Below are 16,798 nucleotides of genomic sequence, written 5' to 3' on the forward strand. Positions count from 1 at the left end.
AATATTTAAAGCACAAAATATACGGAAGTATCTTCACCCATCCTAAAACAACAGGTAATTGTTCTTTGTTGAATCAAAACTAATTTTATATGTCAAATAAGATAATACTAAGTACTGAAAAATTTCAACGTGAGAGGTTTTCGCGGTTGCACCGAGAGTCAACCCGAATAATATTTTATATGATCAGAATTGAACACGTTCAATTAAAGTAAACAGAACAATACACAACTATATATTATGCAAAATCTCTTCATATGTTGGCTTATCTACTTTGACTAGAGAGTAAAAATTGAAGAAAAAAATTGAAATAATATCAAGATAGTCCAATTATGGCTTCTACAAGGAAGAACGTCGGAAAGACGAAACGTCGTGATGTCGATGTTGACGAACCTGAAAACAAATACACGAAAGGTGATAACCATTTGGAACAATTCGCCGAAAAATGGCTTTTGAAGCAGAAACCTGATAGTGAAGCCCAATACGGGCTATGGCTAATGATTGTCACAACGATTGCATTTGCTGTAAGATTCTACAAAATTTGGTATCCTAAGGAAGTTGTCTTTGATGAAGTTCATTTTGGTAAGTTTGCCTCTTATTATTTAGAGAGAACTTTCTTTTTTGATGTCCACCCACCTTTTGCCAAGATGATGATCGCGTTTGTTGGTTGGTTAGTTGGCTATGATGGTTCTTTCAAGTTCGAAAACATCGGTATGAGTTATGAAACTCATCCTGCACCATACTTGGCTTATCGTTCTTTCAATGCTATCCTCGGTACTTTGACTGTCCCAATTATGTTTAACACTTTGAAGGAGTTAAATTTTAAGGCTATTACATGTGCATTTGGTGCACTATTAGTAGCAGTGGATAATGCTCACGTCATTGAAACAAGATTGATTTTACTTGATGCTATTCTGTTAATTGCTGTTGCCGCAAGTATTTACACTTACGTTCGCTTTTATAAAGAGCAATTAAAGAAACCTTTCTCACTTCAATGGTATATCTGGCTATATCTAACTGGTCTATCTCTATCTTTTGTTATCTCTACTAAATATATTGGTGTGATGACCTATGCTGCCATTGGTATTGCTGTTGTCGCTAACCTATGGCAATTATTGGATATCCGTTCAAACTTAACTTTGACCCAATTTATGAGACACATCAGTAGAAGATTGAATGGTTTAATCTTAATTCCATTTGTTGTTTATTTGTTTTGGTTCTGGGTTCATTTTGCCGTTTTAAACACATCAGGTCCAGGTGATGGTTTCATGTCTGCGGAATTCCAAGAAACTTTGGCCGATTCTCCAGCTACTATTAACTCAAGAGACGTAAACTATTTCGATATAATCACCATGAAACACGGTGACACTGATGCATTCTTGCATTCCCACCTAGCTAACTATCCAATGCGTTACGAGGATGGTCGTATATCCTCTCAAGGTCAACAAGTTACAGGCTATTCTCACGAAGATATTAACAATGAGTGGGAAATTATCCCAACCAAAGAACTATCTGAAAGATTAGGTCAACCAGTTCTGTTAGATGATGTTATTAGATTAAGACATGTTGCTACCAACACATGGTTATTGGCTCATGATGTTGCATCTCCTTTGTTTCCAACAAATGAGGAAATTACCACCGTCAGTGAAGAAGTAGCAAATGGTGACGATTATAAAAAGACATTATTCTCATTCCAACCTATCAAAAAGAATGATGCAGGCCACATTCTAAAGAGTCAAACTGTATCCTTCCGTATTTTCCATGTCGATACATCTGTGGCTATATGGACTCACAATGATGAATATCTTCCAGAATGGGGGTTTGAACAACAAGAAGTTAATGGTAACAAAAAACTAACAGACACCGAAAATAACTGGATTATTGCTAATATAACTAATTTGGATGAATCAAGAATGACATACGTCCCAAAGGTGGTCAAGAAGCTTCCATTCTTTAAGAAATGGTTAGAATTACAAAAGTCTATGTTTGAACAAAACAATAAATTATCTTCTGAACATCCATTTGCATCTCAACCACAAGCCTGGCCAGGTAGTTTGAGTGGTGTTTCATTCTGGACAAAGGACTCTGAAAGAAGACAAATCTTTTTCACAGGTAACATTGTCGGTTTCTGGTTCGAAATGATTTCGTTATCAATTTACTTAGGTATCGTCCTAACCGACCTAATTACCAGACAACGTAGTTATTTCGCATTAAATAAGTTAACTAGAGAAAAGTTATACGGTCCACTAGCTTATTTTTTCGTCGGCTGGGCTTGCCATTATTTTCCATTCTTCTTAATGGCCCGTCAAAAGTTCTTACATCATTATCTACCAGCTCATTTGATTGCAGCTATGTTCACAGCCGCCTTATGGGAAACCATCTTTAGCGAATGTAACTCTATTAGTACCGACAAGGATGAAGAATTACCAGGTGCAGTTTATGAGAAGGAATCCAAGGTCAAGACAAAGATTCTTGCCGCATTCTTCCTGAATATCTCTGTATGTTTGATTCTATTCTTCATATACTTCTCTCCTCTAGTTTATGGTGATGAGATTCCAGCAGAAGAAGTTGCGAATAGGCAATGGTTTGATATCAAACTGAACTTTGCTAAATAAGTCAAAATATGAGTATTTAAAACATACATACATATATAGTGATTAAACTATTATTTTTTGATAATGAATTTTATTAATATTTGTATAAATGTATTTATGGATGAGTAAAAAAAGATAATCACGACAAGAATATATATGTGAGTGGATAAAAAGTAATACTCTATAAAAATAATGGTAAAATCTGAAAGGCTAATTTCTAGTTGGGAATGGTAATGTTCTATGAATTCTGTTAACTATTTCCAAATAGTTTGGCTCGTTTTCGGTTGTGATAAAACCATGTCTTATTAAGAAGTCTACCATCACCAATGCACAATTTGGTTTAAATTCTGCATTTTGAAGTGCCGTCATAACTTCTTGTAAAGACAACACATTAAAACTATCTACTTCGCCATCGTTTGGTCTTGGAATGGTATCTTCATTCAATTTCATATCATAAATATACTCAATTTCCCCTACAATATAACTCTTCTGGCTATTGAACTTATCAACTTTGGAATTACCTTGATAGAATAAGTAAGATACAACACCAGCATTAGAGATTGACGCATTTATAATATCTTGTGGTAAATTTGCTTCTTCTAAAGATTCCTTAATGACGGTCTCGTGGATTCCATATGGGAAACCAATACCACCTGCAACCATATTATCTAACATATATGGCCAAGTTGGTTTAGTGGCAGATCTTCTAGGGATCCAAAAACGTATTTCTTTAGTCTTAGAATCAAAAAAGTAACCATTTATATGAACACCGTATGTAAGTATCCCCATGGGACCAGCCATTGCTCTTTCTATTAGAACATAAGGCTTCTTTTCTGGACACCAAACGGCATACTTTTCATTTCTCCACCCTTTCAAATCCTCGATATTTGAATGTTCTCTAAGTATAGTAGAAATTTGATCTATTTGTTCGTTTCTTGTATTGAAGTCATTTGACTTGAACCTGATCGTACGCTTACTAGAGTCTACATCAAATGTAACTGCTACGAGCTTCTCACAATGCTGAGTCATTTCATTTAGGATAAATCTACAAACAAAACCGATCTTTATATTGTCATGAGTCATTAAATAAAACATGTTCTCTTGGAATTCTGGAATATCATTATAATTGAGAGGTAGTTTATCCACTCTATCAATTATCTCTTGAAATGAAAAAGAAAACTTCTCATCATCCTCAGTTCTCACGAGAGTCTGTTTCTGATTAACGTCAGTAACTGTAACGACCATATCCGTCAACTCTTCTCCCTTTGCTTGTTTCATTTATGTAGTGTATTGAAATGTCTGATTATCAAATGTTGAAATTTATATCTAAAAAAATGACGCAGAAGCGAGCCTTGAACATTTAATTTCTTTAGATACTCGAAACTGTTATAAGCTCTTCATCAATTAAGTTCAAACAATATATGTATATATATATATATTGAGATCATATATATGAGACTATTAGTTTGAGCCCCTAACCACCACATTTTTACCACTCTTGGTCGTGTTTTGTTTTCAAATGGCCACTTCTGATGTCAAGTACAAGCAGAATGCTTCAATGTGTATGGGTCATCCCAGATTTGTAGCGGGAGGGCGATCAATCGGCCTTATTCCATTATCAATAGGAGCACAGAGAAGGAATGCGAGAGAGAAAGAGAGGCCTATAGAGTCGACCAATGACGTAAGTGTTCGTATGGTAACAGCAATATTATGTTAGGCCAAGTTTGCTTTTAGTTGGAATGATTATATAGTTCCAAGTAGCCCACGGACCACTTACCAAATTTTTGTAACGATATAGGTAGTGCCTCATTACTTTGTCGAAGCTCGGAGATACACCCTTGAAAAGGTGATGATTGCACCGTTATTTCTTCAATATTATGGTTTTGTATCGTCGCATTTATCAATTCATTATCTGTGGTGTATAGGATCTTATTTGCATCTTTCAGTGTATGGCTCTCTGATGTAGTAATATGTAATCCTGTATTAAATAACCAGAGTAACAGTCTTGTTTCTTTGTAAGATATTGAAATGTACCTACCAGATTGTTCTTTTGCAAAATTTAGTAATGACATCAATATGTCGTCAATTGGGTCAAAGGTCTCATATTCTTCATTATTCTTGTATAATTTTAGATTCCATTTGTATATTTTGAAAAGATTGTCCTTTGTCCTTTCCCCTAATTCATTACCACATCCTTTACAACATATTTCTTTATCGTTTATTGTGGTTTCTAACTCAAGTGATTCAGGTAGGCAAAGAATATTCGAACCTCCAAATAATAACTCTGTTTTTATCGGTCTTAACGTATGTTTAAATTTTCTAGAATAGAGGCTGGTACCCAATTCATTTGCATCGTTTATTGAGGGTTTATGGCAATGCCAATAATCCATTAATTCTTCCCAATGTTCAGAAGGCATATCATTCAATCTTGTAAAATTTTCCATAGAAATTATCCTATTATTACAATTTATACAATTGAAGGTAAAATGGCCTAACTGGGACAACCCTCTTTTACACCATTTCTCCTGGATTTCATTATCAAATCCTGACGATGGTACAATGTCATTACATTTTGCTTTCAATCGGAGTTGGAAAACATTCTGTTCAATTGATTTAAATGACACATTTCTATCAGAAATTGTGAAATTCCCTGGTAATAACATTTTCATAGTATATATAACCTCACTTTCCATGTTTTGAAACTCTATAGATATAGTTTCTTCATCCACTTCAAGCAATCTTACCTCTTGCACATCTTCAATGATCACTAAAATACATCCAATTCTTGAGAGAAACTCCACAAAACTCTTCATTATTAACTAATATAAGCTTAGGAACCCTAATATTTCCACTTATCTGAAGTCTTAATATAACCACATATACTAAAGAATACTAATTCCCTTCTATTTTCTAACATTATAGTTTGAAATACTTGATCTTGAGAGTGAGCTCATCTCATTCATTTTATGATTTGTTTTCAAATGTAAGCGAGACAGGCAGAGATATCGCGAAAACTTCTAATACATAAAACCAAAACAATAAACGAAACTTGCACATACGTAAATATATATTTTGCATATTGAAACTACCGAAAGAAGTAATCTTCTATAACGGCAGTCAATTAACATTCTATAAAGAAAAGTCACCTGTGACCACCGTACCCTTATACAATAATGTCGAGTTTTAATGCTATCAATTTGGCGCCCCAGGATGACGAGGTAGAAGCAGAAGAACATACAAGGGAGTTACAAATCCAGGAAGGGTTCAAGATATATGAAGAAGCGCTAGTATTACTTAACGAGAAGAAGTTCAACGGATCAAACGAAAAATTTGAAGAACTGTTCCAGCTAGATGTCATAGTTCCTGATAAATGGGGTGTTTATAGATATTCTTCTCCATTACTCGATCGTTTAAGGTATCTCACATATAGAAACAGGGGCATGTATTATTATACTTACATATTGGAAAACCATGCTTCGATAGATTCCTCAGATGTCGTTAACAACATCTTAAAAGTAGTAGAGAATTTGATAGAGGCAATTCAACATGATGATCCTGACATTGCTGTCACAAATTTGTTAGTCCAATTGTTTCGTGGTTTCAAATCAAAGAGACTAGAGAGATTGATATTAGAATGTGAATTATCTAAAGATGACAACCAACTATTATTGACAGGGAGACGAAGGAAAACACTACTACCTCAGATGGAAATGCTAGTTAATCAATATTGTTCTCTATTAACAACTTTTAAGGAAGACAACACATTGGAATTCATCCTAGCAAATTTACCTACAAAATCATATACAGAAAATATAACTGAGGATTCGAATGTACTGAAATTGAACCCAATTCTTGGAAAAATTGAGAAGATGAAAACTGAAGATGAAGATTTAATGAAATCACTAGATACGTTTGCCATAGATATCAATGAATTGAATTGGGAAAATGTGGTCTCTTCTTTATCATCTTTGCTACCCTATTCTAAAACTTCAAATTTGTTAGGAAGAAATTCTGATCCATATAATGAACTAGAGGAGCCAATAGAGGCCATTGAATTTATTGTAAAACCTGGGATCATGCTCAAGGAACAAATGGGAATAGAAAATATAAACGACAATACAGTGTTCACTACAACTATACAGAGTGCAATTGCAACAGACAACAAATCTGCCACTGATACACAAGCTGTAGCTCATGATAAAGAAAAAAATGTAGATCACTCAGACGATACCAAAAAAGGACTCAAACGACCAGCTGAAGGGGATACTGCTGCTGCTCGAATAGTACAAAGAGCAAGTAAAAGATTTAAAGAAAAAGATACTTCTATTGGTGGTGATAAAACCTATCTTTCATTAGAGGCTCATGAAAAGTTTTTAGATGAATATGGCAGGATAATATCGGAACTATCATATAAGGTACCATTTCAGGTATCTGATCTATCGAAAGAAAGTGAGGCAACCAACCAAAAATTTATATGGTATCATGATTTATTACAATGTCTTGACCATTGGAATAGTACATACACTGATATCTTTACAAGGGGAGAGCCACCTCGAAGGAAAACAGCACATGTATCCGCTAACAGGGATGAGATACTTCAATTAAATGTGCTGCTAAAGACTAATATACTGGAAGAGAAGAATGATATCTGCGACGTTACTGAAGAACTTGTTTCAAATGATCTAAACAAATTTATTGAGGCAATTAACGCTGCAAAACCGCATTTTCATGAGGCAAGATTTTCTTTATTACAATATCTCCTTTGCAATAACAATGGCGAAAGATTCGTAACAAAATTTATGTGGTGCGATGAATTATTTAAAGCTATCGTTATACTTATACTTGGCATTGAACGGAATTTGTATGAGTTCCTCATTTACAATAAAGATAAATATTGGTATTTTGGACTGTCTATTTTAGAAATTTTAGTGAATTTTCTTGGTGATATATGTGAAGAAATGCAAATAACCAAGGCCCAAAGTAATAAAATGAACGACTTAAGATCACAACGAAATAAACTGGAACGTAAAATAAATAGATGGTTCTTGCTTTTAGAATATAAAGATAGCACCGGAAAATATATACATAATAACCTTCAGTTGGAGTGGATTAGGTATTGCTACATTCAAATGACTAATGAGATTACAAGCAAGCTGTTACTTCATTCATTGGAATCTCTGTCTTCAATTATCAAGAAGATCGAAAATCCGACTCAAATAAATTATCCGAACTACAAACATATCCCAACATTATCGAAAAATTCTGTCAGATCTCAATTGAGTAAAATAAATATAATTCGAAATATTTCATTGATTGAGTCACACGAGAATGATTTTGTTAATGAAGAAGATATCGAGAAAGAAAATTTAGAACATATGAAACTTTTAGAAAATATACTGGTAAAGAGTTTGTACCCTACTGATAACTCCACAAGTAATGACTTAGATAAAGAAATGGTTAACTTTATATCTGAATCCCCATTTAATTTGAAGGCTAAGCTATGGGAAGTATTGTTTTTATATTACTGTAACCTGAATGATGTTGATGCGTCTTTAAGAGTTTATTTTAATTACATCCACCTATTGAGGATAGGAATATCCTCCAGTCAACAATCTATCTCCTTATCCGAAACTCGCGTACGCAAGCTACTATTTATTCTTTCAGCAGCGGGATCTACTTCGTTAAAAATGTTGGAATACTTAAAAAATAACAAGTGGGATGAACCGAAATTATCCATCGAACATGATGTTGTCCAGGACATCTACGATATCTTTTTTGTACTATATTCGATAGTATATTATGAGACAATATCTTTGAACGATCCTAATTTAACCCCTTTCTCTCATAGGGCTATTAAATCTTACGCTCTTGTCAAAGATTATTTGGTGTCAATGGGAAGTATCCTTGTTTATCTTTTTTGTTGGGAGAGCTATGCACAAAAAATCATAGAATACAAGGAATTCACTGTTAAGTACATATCATTACTGCATTCCTTTTTCGGAACCGTGTCATTTTGTGATGCTGCCAATGGGTTCTTTCTATTACTATCCGAAAACCTATTATGCAGATGGGCAATAAATGGGTCCTATGATTCATTTAAGCAAGTCTTGTGGTGTCGCTATCATTATTTACTTAACTATGAAAGCGGTAACACTGAACAACACGAAACCAAAACTACTAAAATGAACAAAGAGAATGCTTTACCTTTAGGTATATATCTAATGAGGTATCAGTATAAAAATTCAAATCCGCTCCTAACACCTAACAATAAATCTTCGATAAAACAAATCCTAGATAATATTATTGAAACAGTAGGAGATCCTATTGTTTCCGATAATCATCTTCTAGCCCGTAATGAATATTTGTTTAACAACTTCTTGAGTAAACCCATTACTATATCATTACTAAAACAGGCCTTGAACGGAGCATCATTGCTGACTTTAACGACACCAAATGACGATCTTCAGAACGGTATGGACGCCGGGATATTTTATGTTGCCAGTATCCAGACAATGAACCTTTACAAGATTAAAAAGAAAGCAATGCAAGCTAGACCATCTGAATTGGATTCAATAAGAAGGACCTTACGAAACGATATTTTATACAACACCAAAAGATTTGAGAGCTGGTACCTGCTTGGCACTTGCTTCTCATATATTGTCGAAGATGATTTAATCTGGACATCTGACAAAATATCAGTCATTGAAAAGAAGCGTGCTACGGCAGATACCCAAAGGAAGGCTATCCTATGTTACATAATGGCCTTATCATTGTATTTTGAGATGGATAACCCTTTACAAGATGACGCTATAGTTGTAGGCCAAACTTTCGAGGCACTTGGCAATGAACTAATCAGTGCATATTATAAACCGATGGATAAGCTCTCATTTTCATGGAATTACTCAAACAAAATATTAGAATTATCAGAAGATAGAAATGTTACTGAGTCTAAAACAGATAAATACACAACAATTTCGAATTTTAACATAGAGCAAGCTATAGTTCTTTGTTTCATGAAAGCAAATCATTACTTGGTAGCTTCTCATAGGCCTACTTGGTGGACCGACTATAACCTCAGTAAGATGTTATTTAAGATAAACAAAAAAGTTTATTATAAACAGGCTTATGATTATATATTAAAATCGACAATAACTTCAACGAAAATGTCTTCTAGAAGTAAAGATATCATTATTGAACCACATTTTTACTTGATTAATATTTGTTATAAAATGGTGTCGCTAGGATTAGTCTCCTCACTTGACGCTCTTGGTATGATTTCTAAAGATAGTGAATTTTTAGGACAAGATGATGATTTCTGGATATCCCAAAATAGTGGAGATCCTGAAGGTAGTAAGAAGCAATTTTATCAGAAAGTAATTACCCTATTAAGGCACATACTTTCAGAAGATAAAAAGAAGTTACAACATCGGCCTCAGTTCCGAATTGCGAAGATCCTCTACGAGGAATTTCAGGATACAGAAATGGCCTTAATAGAGATGGAAAACATGGTTTCTATCAAGAATTCTAAAAACCTAATAAATATTTGGAAACCTGATTTTGAAAGACCCGGAAAACACTTCGTGTATGCATATGAATACGTTATTTTTTATATCAAACTTTGCTTGGAACAAAAGAATTTCAATGACATTGCTATAATTATCAAAAAATTAAGAAGGTTTGGTTCAGGTATAGCATATGTCAACGATGCGATTGAGTCTTCCATTAGAAACTATAACATGTGCATTGAAAAAAAACTGGAGATTTGCGACAAGAAATATATTGAAACCCTATTTTTACAGCTCAGTTATCAGACATTCCTCAAGGTAAGCAAGGCTCTTTTTGAGGAATTCAATGTAAAAGATTACACAGAAGAATACATAGATGGGCTACGTTATGCGTTTCAATTAAAAAAAGGGAATAATGGTATAGCATTTGACAATGCATGCCTATCGATTTATTTTAAATGTTTTTATTTACCTAAACTTCAAGGAGAGATGGATAAAAAAACTGAATTTCATATCGTTCAGAGGGATATATCAGAATCTGGAGTTCAAGTTCCAGAGAAAACCGAACTTGTGATTAAAGCTGATAACAAAATGCCAACTAGCCCTAAGCAGAACGGTGTTAAGAAGAGAATCAGTAAGAAGGAAGCATTCGATAGAATAAGAAGTTTGGTTGATAAATTCCCTTAAATATGACTAAAATCAAACAAACATTTTGCCATATATTGCAAATTCCTAGATGAACAAGTTTTTGGCAAATGATAGCAATACACATAATAATCGCGGATTTTGATTTATTTTTGTCCTACGCAAGATTTAAAATTATAGACCATACTTTCGACTAACCTCATTTTTAAGGTTTTTATTTAAAGAGGAAACTTTGCAAACTATTCGTAATACAAACCTATTAGAATGAATAAATCTATAGAGTTACATAGGGAAGAAAATCAGTGAAAACTAATTGTTTTGGACATGATATATATGTTAAATTTGGGGAAATAATCCTATTTTACTTTCTATGTATTCAAATAGTAAAAGACAATAAATATGTTATCATTTTAAAAGCCTCCCAGATTAGTATATAAATCTTTACAAGACAAGGGGTTTTCAGAATTCGTCTACATTCCCAGTCTCTATCCATTTTTTTTTTATTTGTTCAAAAATCGGGTGTAATTGATTGTAATCTGACCATTTCTCTTTAAACTCCATAACTAAAGTTTGGGAATTGAATGTGGTTCTCGAGGAGGAATGATACTTGCCCTTAATATTTCCAGGTGTTACCCTTGAAATATGAATATTATTTGGTGCAAGAAAGAACTCACCGTTTTCTCTAATTTCAGCAATATAGGCTCCACTATTGTGAATATATTGGGCATATTTAAACTGAGGTTTGCCCCACGAATAATTTATGTCAAAGTTAATTTCTCCTTCTTGTAGGAATTTAGATGCCCTATTATCCAGGAGGAACCCGGCTAATTTAAGTAAACAAATGTGATAATAGAATTTGTTCGAAGAAAAAAGTTCTTTATCGTAGAACTCCGGGTCTTCCCACGGATTGATGGCAAGTGTTATCTGAGCAAACGAGTGAAATGGATTCATACTTGGGAGAGAACATAATTCTTCCCAAGGAAGCTCAATTAGCTTAAGACCATAACGTTCACAAATTCTGGACCAATTCCCGAGTAAATCGTCAATCAATTTTGGGGTCGTAGTCATCCATTCTAACCTGATATGAAAGCAGTGATCTGGGTTATGAACTCTGTCATAGTGAACTGTACAAACTTCTTGTTTATAAGATCTGTTCAATGAATCGACATCAATCTGAATCGAACTACTTAGTGTAACCATTGGTTTAGTTGACCCATTCTTTGTACCTTTATTAGTTGAATCACCGCAATTCGTTGAATCTGAGTCCTTAGAATCGATATGAGAAAGGTGATTTATATCTTCGGCTTTAGAAATATACTCCGACTCTGGAAATTTAGATATTTCTGAAATAGAATGATGGGAGTTTATTCCATCTAGTGTTTGTGAATTAATCTTATATTCGGGTTTAAACTGATAAAAATAGTGACCGTCAAGGAAACTATGCTTATTCAGGACATGGTGGAATAATCCTTCGTCCATTAATGTCTGTCCAAATACCACGGCATCGTCCCTAGTGAAGATATCAGAGAGATTTCGAACTAACCAAGACACCATTTCTGAACCAACAAAACAATTTAAATGTCTTTTCCAATGCCATTTTCTATTGACTAACATTAATTTATCTCTTCCAAGCTGTAATTCGTGTGCTAACTTAAATAGTTCCGTATTCTTGTCCAGTAAAATTTTGTCGTCATTAAAAAGGGAATCAATTGTATTTTTATTGACATTATTTAATGACTCTTGGTGCTCATCAATAAAGTTTAGAAGCGACCCAGTATAAAATATTACATCTGGTTGTAGTTCATCTTTCTTTGATTTTTTCATTCTTTTCTCCTTGTCACTTCTTAATTTGCACTTTGTAATAGAATTAATTAAACGACGTAGTCCCTCTAACCTGAGCTCCTCTACTGAAAGTACTTCGTTCTTGCCGTTTACAATTATCGAAAAATTATTTGGCGTAGCTTCAGATGGTAAAACAACAAATTTGGATCTAAACCCATGCCAAGATCGGTCCAAAACATAATCACCGTAGCCCGCTATGACCTGATCGATTTGGTTCCAGTTCAACGACGGTCTCTTCACATGAATTGGGTCTATCATAGAGTCTCTATAGACAGTTTCGTATCGAGTCTTAATAAGAGGAAGATAACTAGGAACTTGATCGAACAGGTCACTATTATTTTTCCTTAGATATCTCTGTACATCTATCGTCCCATTCTGACTACAAGATATTCGGTGAATTTCAGAGTCAATAATTAAATAAACCTTGATGTCCTCCCATTCTTTGTTATCTATGTATTTTACGACAGCTGTTCCATCATCCGAATTAGTTCTCAACTCTTCCAACTTCTCAACCTGCTCACCAGAACACAATTGAAAGCCAGTGACCAAACGCATGTATATTATATTCCTCAATAGATCAAGTGCAGTTTGATTATACGATTCTTGATCAATATTTAATGTGACTGAATGGTTTCTGAAAAAGAAGTTATTCTTAAAATCTTCTTTTGTTGGGAATGCTGATATTGTTACTGGTAAATCTGCTGGAGTTGTAAACGATCTCCATTTACTATACTTTTTAGCAACAAAATGAGGCCAAACATCTCTCCAGCGGACAGGTAATAAACGATTAGCAATCTCCAAATTCACAGGAACGGAGGGATTTTTTATTTCGATCCAGGTTTCATTTGATATATATGTATTACTTTCATATTTTGGATTATTGTCGAAAAAAGAAAATGGTCTCGAATTAATGGCTGGGTTTGAAGCGTATAATCCTATATCATTATCCTTATAGTTTAAGACTATATCCTCTGTTAAATTTTCAGAAATATCGGTACCAATAAGATCCACGATTTGTTGACTATTATTGTCAATCTGAGGCTTAACCATTGAGGAAGTAGAAACTCGCTCTCCTGATTTCTTAACATTTTCTTGTGGAGGTGAGAAAATATTTAGGGTTGTTTTGGAACTACTGTTACGTCTTGAAATAGAATATGTGGATGATTGCACATTAGGGGTGGTTTTATAAGGTGTTGTATCTCTAATATTAACTCTTGCTGGCTTAGGTTCAATTCCATTTTGAGGATTAGTATTTACATGATTATCATATCTTGATTGAGTTTTATCCACATTTTTTGTCCTAATAATTCCATTATTGATTTTTACCATTAGATTCCTTGTAAAATCCCTAATTGATCTCTTGCCACTGATTCCCCTTAATGAATCCATAGCGGCAGAATTGGATGTACTTGATGGATCATTATAACTAGTAATAGGCTCTAATGTTGTTTCTTGTGTACTACTTTTAGTACTCGTATTGTCTCTATTTGTTTCTGCAGTCTCGTTTAAAGCTACCATATCACCTACCACATTAAATGTCTGAACAGCTTCAGTCACTGGTTCCGAGAAAGTCAGTTGTCTCCATGCCAATGTGTTTTGCCTGCTCGATAATTGCCTTTGATTAAGTGTGTGTGTCGTCGACTTATTACTTTGAACTTTCTGTTGTTGTCTAATTATATTATTTTTGTCTTGGAGTGAGGATGAATATTCTGGAATATTAAATATATTTCTTTCATAATTTGAGACCACAGTGCTAATCGAGTGATCCTTCTTAATATTTGCGCTAAGGTAAGGTATATCTGCTTGTTCCATAATTTCATTATCCGTTAACCCCATCATTTGTAAATCATAAATTTTACAGCGTGGGTGCCATTCATCGATGGATTTGGATGAATCGTTCCAGAAGAATATACTCAACCAGTTGGGTATACAATAATGCAATTTTTCTTCATAATCTATTGCTCGAAATAAAGGAACAATGTGTAGAGGGGCTCTTGAAAGACAAATTAGATCCATTGTCATTTCGAGGGATAATAGTTTCTTTCCAGTTAAATTCAATAGATCATAATCTACATCATATAGTCCTGACCCTGGTGATATAATCATTACATGCGTCGTAGTGTGACGTAAATCGACTTGTCTAAAAGGGTCGACTAATACAGTCGTAGCAAAATTAATTAATTCCAAAAAATTCGATTTAATTACTGGAGAGAACCTTCCCTTTAAAATATTATATCCCTTCTCGGTCATAATATTTAATAAGTTGTTTTTAATATTTAAAAATTCAAGTTTCAATGTTTCCATAATTTGTACCCAATGTATGATATTGACTTGGTCAACAACAATACGAAAATGATCCACTGGGTTTTTTAATTTCTCACCAGGTTTTAAATCTGTGAATGGAGAATCTGAAAGATCCATCGATATTGCAAAAGCTATTGTGATAGAATGATGCGTATCTATAGCTTTCCATTTCTTGAAAATTTTTGGAAATAAAGAATTGACCATTTTTTGAAATAATTTTTCACCTGTTTCTTCAAAATTCCACATTTCTTCTGTAATTTGAATTAAAAACATCAACTTTGCAGACTCTGAACGGAATACAACACGGGTAGATTCACCAATATACCCTGATAATACTTTATGACCATCTCTATATATACCTTTCACCGTACCTCTGATAGCCTCGATAAATGTAAGTCTTTGGTCTGAGAAAACACAAGTATCTTGTAAATGAGATGAAAGTGCCCACATGTCACCTCTATTCAAGAAGCAGTCTTTTAAATTTATCTCTATCAAGTCAGCCTGATATTTTTTTTTATTTTTTTTCTTAATCCAAACTTTTGATTTTGTAGGGAGATCTATCATAGTCTTAAGTTGTCCCGAGAGTAACGATATTGTACCTATATTATGTTGCTGCTCTGGTTTCTCGAGAGAAACACCATCTATATCGTTAGTCTCACGAGATTCTGGGAATATATTACTTCCATTTGTCTGCATTGTCTTTATACTTGCTGATGCCGTTGTAATGGTAGTATTAGTCGTTGTAGTGGTAATTCCTAAAGCTGCAGATGTGTTGTTCAATTGAGTTACGGTTGTTCCAGCATTAATTTTATTCTCGAAAGGACAATTGTCCTTTGCAATAAAATATATTTTCTTTCTCAATCCTCCACTAGTTGTTGAATCATCATCTCCACTAGTGATTTTCCCATTATATGTTCTAAATTCACATAAATCATTTTGCCGTATATCCTTAAATTGGGAAAGATCTAATTGAATTAATTCATTAGAGACTCTTGTTTCATGGTAGTACAGCTCTAGTTCGTGAGAGGAGCGTTTATGTGATGGAGAATCAAGCGAATTTTTACTGAGTGCTGGAACTTCTTCGAAATCAGCTCGGGATACTTGAAGTCTCTTGAGGTTCGAACCCTGTGTTATATTGTTATGACTCGACCCTACAATCAAACTCCCTGCATTTAAAGCAATACTGTTTGCATGTGTGGTGTTTGTGGTGGATCTAATCACTTTAGGATTTCTTTGTATTGTATTGATTGCATCATTTCTCGTAGATTTCTTTCGGGATGCTCTTAGTTTCGAAAATAACGTATCACTTTGCATTGCAGGATAATTGGGTTACAGTATATGACTGAACTTTATCGATGTTACAACAAACTCAATATAAATACACTATTATATTTGTGGAAATCGATCGCAATGGGCTGTCCCTTAACTTTTAATAACCGATGAATCCTTCCTTGTCTGGTTCTTGTTTCACTTTGCTTTGCTTTGACAGGCCTGCCTGTCTCTTATCGAAAAATACGTCACCAAAATTTAAAGACCTAATTGGAAGCCATAGGGTTAAGCAACCAAAAAAATATAGGGCAAGAGATCACGTGGGATTGACTCATTTTTCGCACACAGTTAGCCCCATGGGCACGTGACTGAACTGCTTCGTTGACATATCACGTGGTTTTGTCATTTTCTTGGTACATGATTATTACTTCATCACTTTCTTGTGACATAGCGTGCGTGTGCACAAGACAAGACTCATTAATTAACTTCGATGGTGTTGCCGTGTGGCCCTCATCCTTTTGCTGTGGAGTTTCACCATCACAACGCCAATTACCGATATTGACTCTACGATGAGCAACTTTTAGAGACCCATGACGTTGAGGGTATCAACGAACGGACAACTCACGAATCACACAGATCGTT

General features: G+C 34.3%; 5 protein-coding genes across 5 annotated transcripts; 2 read left to right on the top strand and 3 right to left on the bottom strand.

Moving 5' to 3' along the window:
- Positions 1-329: 329 nt before the first annotated feature.
- Positions 330-2,612, top strand: PMT4 (dolichyl-phosphate-mannose-protein mannosyltransferase; the record flags this gene model as incomplete). The annotated part of the gene is made up of 1 exon (XM_041552400.1): positions 330-2,612. The coding sequence occupies one exon, from the start codon at positions 330-332 to the stop codon at positions 2,610-2,612; it is 2,283 nt and encodes a 760-aa protein (XP_041408334.1).
- Positions 2,613-2,801: 189 nt separating this feature from the next.
- On the bottom strand, positions 2,802-3,869 carry KABA2_10S00330 (uncharacterized protein; the record flags this gene model as incomplete). The annotated part of the gene is made up of 1 exon (XM_041552401.1): positions 2,802-3,869. One exon carries the CDS (start codon positions 3,867-3,869, stop codon positions 2,802-2,804), a length of 1,068 nt encoding a protein of 355 aa, XP_041408335.1.
- A 452-nt stretch (positions 3,870-4,321) lies between these two features.
- IPA1 (putative polyadenylation protein) lies at positions 4,322-5,404 on the bottom strand (the record flags this gene model as incomplete). The annotated part of the gene is made up of 1 exon (XM_041552402.1): positions 4,322-5,404. One exon carries the CDS (start codon positions 5,402-5,404, stop codon positions 4,322-4,324), a length of 1,083 nt encoding a protein of 360 aa, XP_041408336.1.
- Positions 5,405-5,764: 360 nt separating this feature from the next.
- HIR3 (Hir3p) lies at positions 5,765-10,783 on the top strand (the record flags this gene model as incomplete). The annotated part of the gene is made up of 1 exon (XM_041552403.1): positions 5,765-10,783. One exon carries the CDS (start codon positions 5,765-5,767, stop codon positions 10,781-10,783), a length of 5,019 nt encoding a protein of 1,672 aa, XP_041408337.1.
- Positions 10,784-11,200: 417 nt separating this feature from the next.
- On the bottom strand, positions 11,201-16,201 carry IML1 (GTPase-activating protein IML1; the record flags this gene model as incomplete). The annotated part of the gene is made up of 1 exon (XM_041552404.1): positions 11,201-16,201. One exon carries the CDS (start codon positions 16,199-16,201, stop codon positions 11,201-11,203), a length of 5,001 nt encoding a protein of 1,666 aa, XP_041408338.1.
- Between the last annotated feature and the right edge of the window lie 597 nt (positions 16,202-16,798).

This window comes from Maudiozyma barnettii, assembly GCF_903064755.1.
Source record: "Maudiozyma barnettii strain CLIB 1767 genome assembly, contig: KABA2_10, whole genome shotgun sequence".
Classification (NCBI taxonomy): Eukaryota; Fungi; Ascomycota; class Saccharomycetes; order Saccharomycetales; family Saccharomycetaceae; genus Maudiozyma; species Maudiozyma barnettii.